Here is a 13,761-nt window from a genome sequence, read left to right on the forward strand (position 1 = left end):
ATGGATATTGGCCCAATTAACCATTCTTCACAAGAGCCATAACTGCAATTATCAGAAGGGACCACATACTTGTGCACTTTCCAGCAGCAGAGAGTGGTCAACAAAATTCCCATCCAATTTTCATCTCCCTAACAGTTTGTCCCAGCTGAAATCTGCACAAACTGGAATTTGAACCTGGAGCCTCAAAACTCACCATATAACGCATCACAGGAGCTGCAGGTACTTGACTGACCAAAAAAAAACAAAATCAGTTTTTATTAATACCTTTATTGAATTTATAACAAAAACCTTCAACAAAGTTTCAAAACATTTAAATGTATTTGACAATGATTACAATTGAACTTCAATGGAAAACAAATCGTAAGTTTAACAAACAAGTAGAACTTGGTTATTTACAAATTCTGATTAAAAAATCCTTTGCTGATGTTAGATAGCCATGAGCTCTCTCCACGATCTTCAGCTAACACCAATTTAGATGGGAAGTTAACTGAACTACTCACTTGCGTTAAGTTGTATATCTAAGCCGATTAAATATTTCATATAACCCTACCATATTAGCAGCAATTTATAACATAAGAAGCAAATTCATGACTTTTTGCAGTTTGCACAAGTAGTCTCAAAATGCATTTATGTCTTTGCATAATCAAATATTGTTACACAGAAAAAATAAAAAAATTCTATTTTGGGAAAATAGTTCTAATGTAAAGGACCAATCACCAATCCAAGCTCCACTGTAGAGAAAAAAGAATGACACTATTTGACATGCTGCCTCAGAAAACAAGTAGGCACATTTTTATCAATGTGACGCCTATCATCCAACGGATATTGAAAGCTTGGGAGAACAAGATAAAATCAATACTGCCTCTGCTGGGAGCTGTGTTATCTACTCAACATCAATAATTTCTTTCATGAAATTAGGAAAATTAATAAATGTTTGGATAAATGATGGAAAGGATAAAACCCAGCTGCTGAGAAACTCACTTGGGCTTTGTTTCCGCATCTGTCACTTGTCGAATATAGATACTGTCTTCAGGGTGTTCAATTTCACCTTTCTCATACATGTATGATGATGCTATTGCAATTGCAGAGCCATCATTGCTGAAGGCAAGCGATGCAATACTGGTTGGGTATCGGTGGAACTGACACAACCTTTTCTTATTGAAGGGATCCCAGATATTCACAAATCCATCAGAGCCACCTACATTTAAATATCAAAAAAGTTTACTGTCATTTGCATCTTTAAAAATGAAATATTTTCTATACTTTGCCAAATAAGATCTGTTGGCTTCATGCAAAATTCACCAAAAGGTAATATTTTAAATCATTTATCAAAAAGTCAATGTTATATAAACTCTTGACATTCATACGAACCTTCATTTAGATGCAAGTACCCCAGACCAACAGTGTTTTAAAACAGTACCACAAATCAACATTTTTCATAGATTTAAATTTTAAATCAACAAGTTTGGTATGTTTCAAAGTAAACCAAATACTTAATTACCAATCTTGCTTCTTTCCATTTCTGACTAACTACTACACTATAGTAGTAATGAAAATCTGTGTGTAACAGATGTTGCAACATCATCGCTTATAAACTAAGAAAAGTACCTAATACCGCTAGTAATGTAACTAGGAATGAGCAATCATTTTAATGACATGCACATCCTGAGAATTTAAAGAACACAGTAATGCCTATATTGTCTGCTCTGAAGCTAAAGAACACAGTAATGCCTATATTGTCTGCTCTGAAGCTATTTGGGAAGTTCGTCTATCACTACCCAATTCCCTACCACTATCTTCCCAAATCTAATCTTACAGACCATTAGCATCAGGAGTAAAGTTTACTTATTAGTCACAAGTAACACTGCAATGAAGTTACTGTGAAATTCCCCTAGTTGCCACACTCTGGCACCTGTTCGGGTCAATGCACCAAACCAACACATCTTTCAACCCGCAGGAGGAAACCGGAGCACACGGAAGAAATCCATGCAGATATGGGGAGAACATGCAAACTCCACACAGACAGTGATCCAAGCTGGGAATCGAACCTGGGTCCCTAGCGCTGAGAGTGCTAACCACTGTGCCACTGAAGTTGCTGTTCTTAACATTTAACACAACAGGCTGTGTTTCAAGTCTTTTGCATCGTTTCAGGTGATTAATCCTCATGATAGCTGGAACATTTTTGTCTACCTCTTCTGACAAGCAAGTTTTCAGCTCAAGCAATGAAACAGGGGTCGAGTTTCCACTATGATCCCCAATCGGCAATCCAAGCCCAAACTGTGGTTTTCAGAAGGACTTTTCTGTCAAGTTTCACCTCAACACTCATTTGCATTATTGTTGGCAAAATATTTGTCAAGTACCAACACGATCAGGCAGTGATTCCGGAATATAATTTTCTTAAATTTAACTTTCAAAAAAGTTCCATGATAAATGTGAAAATGGTAACTTAATGCAGTTTTATTAACACAACTGACAATGGGTTTATTATAAAAACAGCATTTTTAATAAGAATGGCTAATCCATTTGTGGGAAATTAGCTTTTAAATAATTGAAAATAACTTTAAAAACAATGCAAAACAATTTATTTGGTATTGACAGTTTCTTAGTAAATTAAAATAAAAATTACGGTCAAAAGTTCTTAAACTGTGCGCATTTCTGTTCCTGCACGCAAAAGAACCAGGTTAAATTGGAAGCTTCTCAAAGGCATGCAAATGGGCACAACTCATGGAAAATTGCAAAGTTAGTTTTGTGGGCATAGCCAGTTTATAGTACAATGTTTATCAAGTCAGCCATGATCTTATCAAATAGCAAGGCAAGCTTGAGAGACTGAATGGCCTCCTCCTGCTGTTAATTCATATTTTCACATAGATAGATTCTTGATTGACAAAGAAATCAAAGGATATGGAGTAGGGAAGAACGGGGAATTGAGGCCACAATCAAATCTGCCATGAAATTATCAAATGGCAAAGCAGGTTCAAGGGGCCAAATGGCCTAGTCTTGATCCCAATTCATATTTTCATAAAACATCCAGGTTTGCAGAAACTCAACTTACACTGCAAATAACTTGAGTTTGAAATTCTGCAACCTTTTTGGGCTGATTTCAGAAGCATTGCACTAAAACAAACAGTGCAATCTGGCAGAAACTTTTTTTTTATTAATTCATGGGACATGGGCATCACAGGCTGGGTCAGCATTTACTGCCTACCCCATTTAAAAGTCAACCACATTCCTATATATCTGGAATTACATAGGCCAGACCCCCAAAAAGGACATTAGTAATCAGCTGGGTTTTTACGACAATGGTTTCATGGTCATCATTAGATTTTTAATTCCATATTTTTATTGTATTCAAATATCACTGACTGTTGTGATGAACCCAGGTCTCCAGAACATTACCCTGGATCTCTGAATTACTCGTCCAGTGACAATGCCACTGCACCATTGTCTCTCCCACTACAGCCAATACAGTAAATTGTTATGAATAATCTCATTACCAAATTATCTGGAAATAAGCACAATACAATTTTCAAAAATTGAATCCTGATCTTTCTTTTCTCAATTCTCTTCCTTTCAATTTGGCCCTTATAAAAATAAATTCTGTAGCTTTATTATCCAATCTATTTTCTATATCTTATTTTCCTAAAAATCCTTTCCACTTGTCTTATTTTTACCATTGTCTGTATATTCTGAAAATGGAGACAACTTTCAAAATACTAATTTTTCCTTGATTCAAAATTAATTCTAAATGATTGATGGCATTTTGATCTGCCACAAAACTAATGCAAAAGGCTTGCACCATTAAATGTATCAAACATGGTCAAGAACAAACAAATATTCACTGCCAGGCCCAACAAATTTCATAGTATAAGAAACTTTACTGTAACAATATATAACATCAGATCCCTATTACAGCATTTTTTCTTAAAGCTGCTATGCCAAAAAATTGATTTTTTAGTAGATGTGTAACGAATCAATGAGTTAATAACCCAATACTGTTTATTAATCTGCTCCAAAGCAGTCTACTCAAACATAGTGGCTGACTTAAATAGGACTCAAATTCTTTTATATTCAATTCTTTGCAGAAATAGGAGCCATCTTCAGGTACTATTTGAATACTCCCAGGCTCAACTCCAAACTGCTTCCCACCTTCAACATCCATGGCTCCATACTCTTACCTCATCCTCTCCCTGGCATCAATCTACTATTCCGTTTCTCAACTGTTGCTTCCTGGACATCTTGGTCTATTTGATTCGAGCACACATCTACAATTTGTTAGCTATTGCTTTCTTTCTACATATAGAAAGAAGTCTAAGCTTCTTTTCTTTATCAAATGTCTGTTCCAACATCACAGCCACCAGCTTCATATCAAGGCACCAAATAGCCAATTGAGGAAATCAAGTTGTGACCAAAATCAAAACCTGTGTTACCTTTGCTACCCACAACTCAGAGCCCTTTAACACCTAATCCTTCCTCCATCTGAAAAGCCTGCCTCTGATTTCAAGTCGTAGAGTCATAAGAGGTTTACAGCATGGAAACAGGCCCTTCGGTCCAACTTGTCCATGCCGCCCTTTTTTTTTTTAAAACCCCTAAGCTAATCCCAATCACTCATTCATCTGACCATATCAGTGCTACCTTAGAGGTTGCACCTTTTGGTTTCACAATACCAGATTCAATCATTTTATGGCCCTCATGGGGGTCCCCCATTGCTCTCCTATACCAGCACATACAGTAGCCACCACAATGCCTTGACAACATTAATAAGTTCCATGATAGATACAGTCTATCAACAGCAAAACAGCTGAGACCATATTCTGTGACCTGTGGTTAGTTGAAATAACTGGGAAAAACAAACTAGACTGAAATAGGATTCTTTCTGGTAAGTCCATTAATTTTCTTTTTTTTCTAATATCTTACCTGTAGCAAATGTGTTATGAACACTGTGGAAAGAAATGGCATTAACTGGATAAATTTGTTCAAGGTTGTTTTCTTTTAATCGATGACATTTAAAAGCATATTTTTTCTTCTGCACTTCTGGGTTTGGGTCAAGATACTCCACTGCAACACGTCCTTCAATTGAACTAAGAACATAACCCTAAAAAGAAGCAGAAAATTCTGATCACATATCATCCAATAGTTACACAAAGTAGATTAAAAACACCTTTCCTGCATATCAACAGCTGTTGGCTCTCAATGTCCTAATACTTCATTAGATGCAAGGCAGGAGAATCAATTCATAATTTAGCTCTCAGTTGACACTATTCAACTGATTCTGAACATGTAGTAATATATTAAAAATAGATAAAGTCACCAGAGCTGACTGGTGGTGATTTAACCTGAGGATCACCACACCTCAGGCGAGGAGCAAGGTTGAGAAGGCAGGCCTTCATGAATAACCTCAGCCAGCATGGGAACGGAACCCACGCTGTCAGCGTCGCTCTGAATCACAAGCCAGCTTATCAGCCAAGTGAGCTAACTGATCTCTACATAATGGAGAAATAGAAATACAGATGTCAGACTGGCACAAGTAAATTGTGAGTAAGTAGAAGTGACTAGAGCACACAGAATATTCAACCAATAGTCCAACGTAACATTGCCAGCTCTGTCTTACGCTTGGCAAAGAGTTCTTCATTTGCATTCTTGCATGTACCTGCAGACCTTCACAATCCTGTTGCAGTGCTGATTCTCTCCTAACAAAATGCTCAAACAATGATAAAAGGAAATCACTCCAGTGAAACACTCCGGCACTGTGACACAGAGTTCCAGCCAGGTGGAAAGCAATTACAACGGTGCAGAGTTGAAGACATTATCCAATAGCTACTTGATATTCTCTCTCTTTGCCTGGCTTCAGTGTATTCAGGAGTTAAACTGGCACTTGACTGTGTGGCAGTGGGCATCCAAAGGTTCTTTGCAGTGATTTGAAAGTACAATTTAACAACTTGTTCAACTAAGCATTTGGTAGCTTTTCTTATCCAACAACTAATCTAGCTTTCCTACTAGTGTATTGTCAACTGTGGAAACAGCTGCAAAAATAAAGTCAACTTGACCAAGAATGATTGTCATCATATTGGCTGCCAACTGCGCAACTGAAAACGTTTCTTCACGACAGAGTTTTACAGCATGGAAACAGGCCCTTTGGCCCAATTTGTCCACGCCATCCTTTTTTTAAAACTAGTATGTTAGTGTTTGTGGTCTGGCCCACATCCCTTTATACCTATCTTACCTATCTAACTTTCTAAATGCTTTTTAAAAGACAAAATTCTACCCACCTCTAGCAGCTTGTTCCAGACACTCACCACCCTCTGAAAACAACTGCCCCTCTGGATCCATTTGTATCTCTCCCCCTAAATCTTTACCCTCTAGTTTTAGACTCCCCTACCTTTGGGAAAAGATGTTGACTATCTACCTGGTCTATGCCCCTCATTATTTTGTAGGCCTCTAAAAGATCATCCTCAAACCTCCTACACTTCAGGGGAAAAAAAAAGTCCCAGTCCTTATAATTCAAACCATCAAGTCCCAGTGACATCCTAGTAAATCTTTTCTGCACTCTTTCTAGTTTAATAATATCCTTTCTATAATAGGATGGCCAGAACTGCACACAGTATTCCAAGCGTGGCCTTACCAATGTCTTGTACAACTTCAACAAGACGTCCCAACTCCTGTATTCAATGTTCTGACCAATGAAACCAAACATGCTGCATGCCTTCACCACCCTGTCCATCTGTGTCTCCACTTTCAAGAAGCTATGAGCCTGTACCCCTAGATCTCTTTGCTATATAACTTTCCCAACACCCTACCATTAACTGAGTAAGTCCTACCTGGTTTGATCTATCAAAATGCATTCTCTCGCATTTATCTAAATTAAACTCTATTTGCCATTCAACAACCCACTGGCCCAACTGATCAAGATCCCATTGTAATCCTAGATAACCACCTTCCCTGCTCACTATGCCACCAATCTTGGTGTCACCTGCAAAATTACTAACCATGCCTCCTATATTCTCATCCAAATCATTAACATAAATGACAAATAACAGTACACCCAGCACTGATCCCTGAGACACACCAATTGGAAAAACAACCCTCTACAACAGTCCTCTGTCTTGCATCATCAAGCCAATTTTGTATTCAATTGGCTACCTCATCCTTATGCAACAAACTACCATGCAGTACCTTGTCAAAGGCCTTGCTGAAGTCCATGTCGTCAACATTGACTGCACTGTTCTCATCTACCTTCTTGGTTACCCGTTCACAAAAAACATGTCCAAACAGCACAAGGTAATTCATTTAAAAACTTTTATGCCCCATATTCTGCACTCATGAGACATGCTGGGAAGTACTTCTTTCAAAAATAAGGCACGTTGCACCCTTCTTCGACCAAAGAGAGAAGATGGTAAGTACATCATTTGTAGAATAAGCAGCAGCAACCAGCCATACTTTGGCCAAACCTTCATTAAACCACCACTATTTTACTAGCAGGAAAGTGAAACATAAACACACAATCATCTTGAAAATGAAAAAAATTGGTAGTTTTCAGTCAGACAATTGAGTGAATCTGGACAATTGCAACATCACACATACAAGGGTGGGAAATTCCAAAGGAGCTTGTATCTTGTAAGAGTGTTAGTCAAAAGAAACAAGAAGAATTCTACTTCAGTTGACTTCATGAGACCGTTAAAGAAAAGCACAGACTGTGTCCTGGATTTTCCTCTTCTATAACAAATACTGAAACATCAGGAGTGAGAAATTTTTGGCTATTTGCTCACAGCTTGCGCAGATTTTTATACAACAGACCTCGGTGTTTTTAAATGGGAGAGGAGATGGGGAGGACTGAACTGCTTAACTGAAGATCTGTTGACCTGAGTCGACTCCAATTAACTACAGGGAGAGTAAACAAAATAGCCTGGCCCCTCTTCATAAAGGCCATAAGACTTTGCGTAATCCAGGCACAAACCTTTGATCCACGGGGTCTGACCATTGGAGACCAAAGCCCCCAAACTCCCCAGTCTCACTGATGGAGCCCTTAATGGGAGGGAGGAAAACAGCAAGAAGCATGGGAGAACGAGAAGCAGGGGGATCCAAGGACCAGAGAATTGCCAAAGAACCTCTCATCTGTCTGTGTGTCTTTCTCCATATCCATTTCCCTCCCTCTCTCCCCTTAACGCTCTGCCTCAATATTTAAAAGTTTAACTTGTAAATAAAATATTAAGAGTATTTAAAAGTTTTTAGAAAGTGTTTTAACAGCTTTACAATAAACTCATCCACTACTGGGCTGACGATTAACCTCAAGGGGTGCAATCTTTATCTTATGACATCAAAAGTAGATGGACAGTGTTCTACCAATGTGCCAATACTGTTTCTTCTGATGTTAGGCCTTGCTGCAACAAGCTTCACGGTGCAGTCAACTAACTAGGTAACTTAATTCCTCTGTACATTCAGCAGCAAACATCATTTCTTTGCCGCTGACCACAAAATCTGGATCAATTTTAAGCTGTACTGTTAGGGCTGCTGAATATAACACTAAGCTACATAAGGGTTTTGTACAAAAGCAAAATACTGCAGATTCTGAAAATATGAAACGAAAACAGAAAATAATGAAATACTTCACAGATCAGGCAGTATATGCGGACAGGAAGATTTTTGTATGTTTGCAACTTAAATTGATCAGTTCAAATTTAATTTCCAATGCTGGTGAAGAACAATAAATCTTTGGAAAAGATGCAAAGGACAGTCAGCAAGATAATACAAAACCTTCCATCTTTTTAAAAGTTTAAATATTAGGTTATTACTTTGATAGATTGAGACAGAATACTTTTTCTTAAATTAGAGGGATTAAAGTTTGGTTAGATAAGTCACTGAAATGCATTTGGATACTAAAACCAAAGGAAGGATGTGGAATAGATAGACAATGCAAGTAGATGCCTAGTTGTATTTATTTTAAAATCACAGCTGTTTGGAAGCAATCTCCATAAGTCATGAAGCACTGAGGTTACTAAAATCATTTAAAGTAAACTTGACAAGTTCCTGAGAGATTACAACATTGTCAGTGAGATGGCAAGTAATTAGTTAGCTCAGATGACAATGCACAATCCACAAGTTTCTTGAAACTTCCTTGATTTCCTTCACAAAATTTATTTTGGGCTAGTCTTTATGCTTCTCAGAAAAAAAATTTATGGGCAGTTGTAATGGTATATCCAATTGGATGCAATAATCCAATGAATTAAAATGAATTATCATTTCCAACCCTTTTTCCAAGACACAAATGATTTTCCTATACATTGTATAATAAATGGTGTATAATTAACTACCGAAATATAATTAAACAAATTAAATGCAATGCAGAAATTAGTACAAATACGGTCAAACATGAATATTAAATACCTGTTTATTTGGAAATGCTCTAATGCAGCGTGTCTGATACTTCAGGCTAGACTCTCTCCTTTGCTGTACATATCCCATGTTCCGCAAGTCCCACACCAACACACGACGGCCAGCAGTTCCCACAATTAGACGATCCCCAGACACAGAAAGAGTATACACCTTATAAATGAAAAAAAACAAACATTTACTCAAAATTTTATACATGCAAGAGCAGGCGTTCAAATACCTATCTTGCAGCCCGAGTGCAACAGTCACCACGGACAACAGGAAGGCCAGGAACGGACTGACTGACCACAGAACCCACCTATTGGGGTTACTCAGCAACTTGATAATGTGGACACCATAGTGACTGTAATGTGTACACCAATCTGGGGGAGCTGTCATGAGACAGACCAATTTGGGGTTATTGTTTGTGTTTAAACAAACATTTGCTTGTTTTTTCATAGAATCATAGATTCCTACAGTGCAGAAAGAGGCCATTCAGCCCATCGAGTCCACACCAATTACAATCCCACCCAGATTCCCCCATATTTACCCACTAATCCCCCTAACCCATGCTTCCCAGTTCACTCAGGGCAATTTAGAATGGCCAATCAACCTAGCCCGCACATTTTTGGACTGCGGGAGGAAACCGGAGCACCCAGAGGAAACCCACGCAGATGCATGGAGAATATGCAAACTCCACACAGACAGTGACCCGAGTCGGGATTCAAACCAAGGTCCCTGGAGCTATGAAGCAGCAATGCTAACCACTGTGCTACCATGCTGCCCTACTTTTTCTTTAGATATATACAAAGTGTTCTCTCCTTTCAATAAAGTGATCTTTTTACTTTTTATATATTATTATAATTGTTTTATCATTCAATAAAACTTATCAATATTCGTCCCTGATTCATCCCTGTTACGCTTAGAGCATGCCTTTGAACCAAAGTGAAACTCAAAGGGACTCTCATGGTCTCCTCACAGATAGACTTGCAAAATCTTTCATAACCACCTGATGCCCAAAGTGCTTTAAAGCCAAATATACCTGAAGTGCCGTCACTATTACAATGCAGAAACAGCAATGTGGAAGTGTGCTGTGCACAAATTAATGTATCGGTAGCAATAATTGCTGGCTGATCCGTTTGTGACATTGATTGATAAATTACTGATGGATAGATATCAGCAAGGCCACCAGGCCTGGGTGATGGGGAATTGGGATCTTTCACATTCACCTGAGAGAACAGACAGTGGTTTAATATCTCATCCAAAGACAGTCATGATGTAGAAATAAATAGAATATAAGATGTGAAATTCAGCTCAGAATCAAACACAGGCTGAACATCCAGTTGATTGAACACAGCAGTACAATGCAGAGTTCCAAGCTGGTGGATGTTAACAAAGACAGCATGCAATCTAGAAATAAGAGTAGGATGAGCATGGAAACCTCAGGCACATTCCTGTGGATGCAGGACAAGAACCATAACAGGAATTGTGCTAGTTATGCTGCAAAAAGCATGGAAATAATGAGAACACAGATTCACAGAAGCGTGTTGGCAGCAGTTTCAAAGCACAAGGAATAAGTAAATAATGGGCCTGATGGGATGAACAGACACCTTCTGTACCCTAAATGATTAGTTCACCTTGGCTGCAATCAAGAGACAATCAGAGATAACTTTACCAAGAGAAGGATCAAATTGGGGACAGAAGTCAGGCTGAAAGGATTCAAATAGAATTTCCATCCAATATAGTTAAGTGGACAGAGTAGATAGGGAGAAACTGATCCCCCTCATAAAAGGATCAAGAACAAGAGGGTAAAGATTTAAGGGGATTTGCAAAAGAAGCAAATATGTGGGGGGAAAAAAATCTTTTCACACAAGTGGCTCGTATCTGGAATGCGCTGCTTGATAGTGTGGTGGCTCAATTGAGGCATTAAAGAGGGTATTAGACAATTAGTTGAATGGAAACAATATGTAGGGGTGCAGCACTAAGTCATAATGCTCATTTGGACAGCCAGTGCAGACATAATGGGCCAAATGGCCTCCTCCTGCAATGCAATGATTTTGTGAAGATTTTTAGAAGATGTCACACAAATCATCTTTTACTCAATGTTACTGTTTCATTCAATTTTGAAGCAACAAAACCCAGCTGAACAAGGAACTGAACTAAGCCATCCATACAGATAGTCATAGCTGGCCACGAGTTTACCTCATTCCTTTGAACATTAGTAATGTCAGGATCCCGGATCAGAACCCCAAAGTGTATTTTGAAGTCAGACTAGACCGCAACACTTTTTTTTTAATTTTGGCATATATATGAGAGTAGGATGCATTACTCCAGGAGTGATTCTACTGACAAATTAGGGATCTTTTACCAAAACAAGCTTTATTCATAATGCAGTTTAAATATAGCTCAAACAAAATGAAACAGCATATCTCTTAATAATTGAACAATCTTTGAACGTGAAAAGAACTAATTTTTAACTTAGCGCTATTTCAGTTCCAAGCAAGCAACAGTTTTCCCACAGACAAATATCACTTTAAATACAGTTAGCAAACCCAGGCACACTTGGGTTAACAGCCATGGAGCTTCCTGTAAGATTTTGTGGAGAGAGAGCAGACTTGTGTCTTTCAACAGCTTCAGTTAGCAACTAACTCTAAAATGAAACAGAAACTGTTCCCTTGCTACAAAGTAGTTCCTCCCAATAACCATTACCATATGACCCCGAACACTCAAACACCTTCCATTACTTTAATCAAAAAGTAATGGAAGGTGAGCCAGAGATCCTCTCTATAAACTTCTGTTAAATAAATGCAATATGGCTAAAATGAGTAATTATCCTGCTTTTTCAGGATTTGAGCTGCATTCCTTCCAGACATACTGACTTACTAGAAAAAAACTAATTAAAACATTCTACAGAAACATAAAATACATCAATAGAACAGTATTATCATAGTAAACAAACCTCAAAATTTCTAAAATTGCTCTTTACTTTGGAGATGCAAGTAACAGAAGAAAAAAAAATCAATGGAAATGACACAGAGCAGCTTGTGATCTGGATCTCCAACCCATCCAGTGAAACCAAGATATCTTTCACTGACTCTCTGTAGGAAAGTTGCCCAAGAAATCTGATGATAAACGTTTCCCACCACTGTCGTCAACCCCAAGGATCAAAAGTACAAAGCTGACGGCAGTCCCTAAGACACTGACATCAAACTATTCCCCAAAACAGTGGGGAGACAGAACTCTTAATGAGCTCCTCTGTGTCCTGAGACCCAATATTAAGGATCTACTCAGGTCATAATGAGACTTTTCAAACTTCTTGAACAGCTCCCACCCCTCCTTTCGGCATTGCCTGCTTCAGATGTCCCATGAAGCTGCCAGCACCAGAATCCAACTTGGGGGCAAAAATCCCACCGCGCCAGAATACAAATAGCACCGACACGGGAAAAAAAAGGATCAAGATCACTGAAGGGTGAACCCCAATAGAGACGGTCTCCAGCAAAATTGCCCTGCATCCTGACTTGGGAATGGACAAATTGTGAAACAATTACTTTGCCCACAAGTAGCTGGAAAGCAGGTTTTGCTAAGAACTTCAGATGATTTTCGAGTACCAATGTCAGAATGCCAAATCAAATGTTAGATCTAAAGTCAGTGGTTTGCAGATAGAAAGTTTTAGATTACATATTCAAAGAAATTTGAAGGATGGATGTTTTAAACTACTGCAGAAGTAACTGAAGCTTCCATCAGGAAACCAATGAAAGTCTACCTGGAATTCACTACCTCAGCAGGCTGTGGATGCTTGGGCATCAAGTATATTTAAGGCAGAGATTGATAGATCTTTGAATACTAAGGGAATTCAGGGGATAAGAGGGTGGTGCAAGAAGGTGGAGTTGAGATAGATCAGCCCCAATCATATGGAATGCTGGAGCAGGCTCGACAGGATCTGCTCTTGTTCTCATTATATTCCAAATTTAAGACCAAATAGCTTCAACATTTTCTTTTGAAACTAATCAATTTCAAAAATGTTAGCTAGCCTGCAATGTGAATGGCAACTATGAGAAGGAACTGACTTTGCAAAAAGAAATTCAGTGCACAATACAAATGACCCAATCAAGATTACTGAATGTAGACGATTGCTCCAATAGCCATAATTTTCAACAAATTAAATCTGAAATTTATTATGGTCAATTGTTGAGGAGGTTCCCTCTGAATAGTTGTTCATTCAAGCTCAGGCATATCTTGGCATCCAAGAAAACAGTACTGTGAAAAAATCGTGAGCACATTTAGCCAAAGTGACTCATTCTCAACAAGCATACAAACTCAAGGACATCAGCTCCTTTATCTACCTTCAGTTCTTCCTCTTTCCAGTCATTTATCAAGTATCAAGAGCTTATCTATCCC

The 13,761-nt window shown here is 38.3% G+C and overlaps 1 protein-coding gene across 1 annotated transcript in view; it reads right to left on the bottom strand.

Moving 5' to 3' along the window:
* Window positions 1–268: 268 nt before the first annotated feature.
* The window catches only part of bub3 (BUB3 mitotic checkpoint protein), a 31,129-nt gene continuing 17,636 nt past the window's right edge, over window positions 269–13,761 (bottom strand). The window contains exons 5-7 of the mRNA XM_080205682.1: window positions 9,379–9,537; window positions 4,915–5,092; window positions 269–1,198 (exon numbers count right to left, since the gene is read on the bottom strand). Coding sequence (XP_080061808.1) covers window positions 978–1,198; window positions 4,915–5,092; window positions 9,379–9,537 — 558 coding nt within the window. The 3' untranslated portion in view covers window positions 269–977. The remainder of the gene's footprint in view (window positions 1,199–4,914; window positions 5,093–9,378; window positions 9,538–13,761) is intronic.

This window comes from Carcharhinus amblyrhynchos, chromosome 17, assembly GCF_965287045.1.
Source record: "Carcharhinus amblyrhynchos chromosome 17, sCarAmb.v2.hapA, whole genome shotgun sequence".
In the NCBI taxonomy this organism is placed as follows: domain Eukaryota; kingdom Metazoa; phylum Chordata; class Chondrichthyes; order Carcharhiniformes; family Carcharhinidae; genus Carcharhinus; species Carcharhinus amblyrhynchos.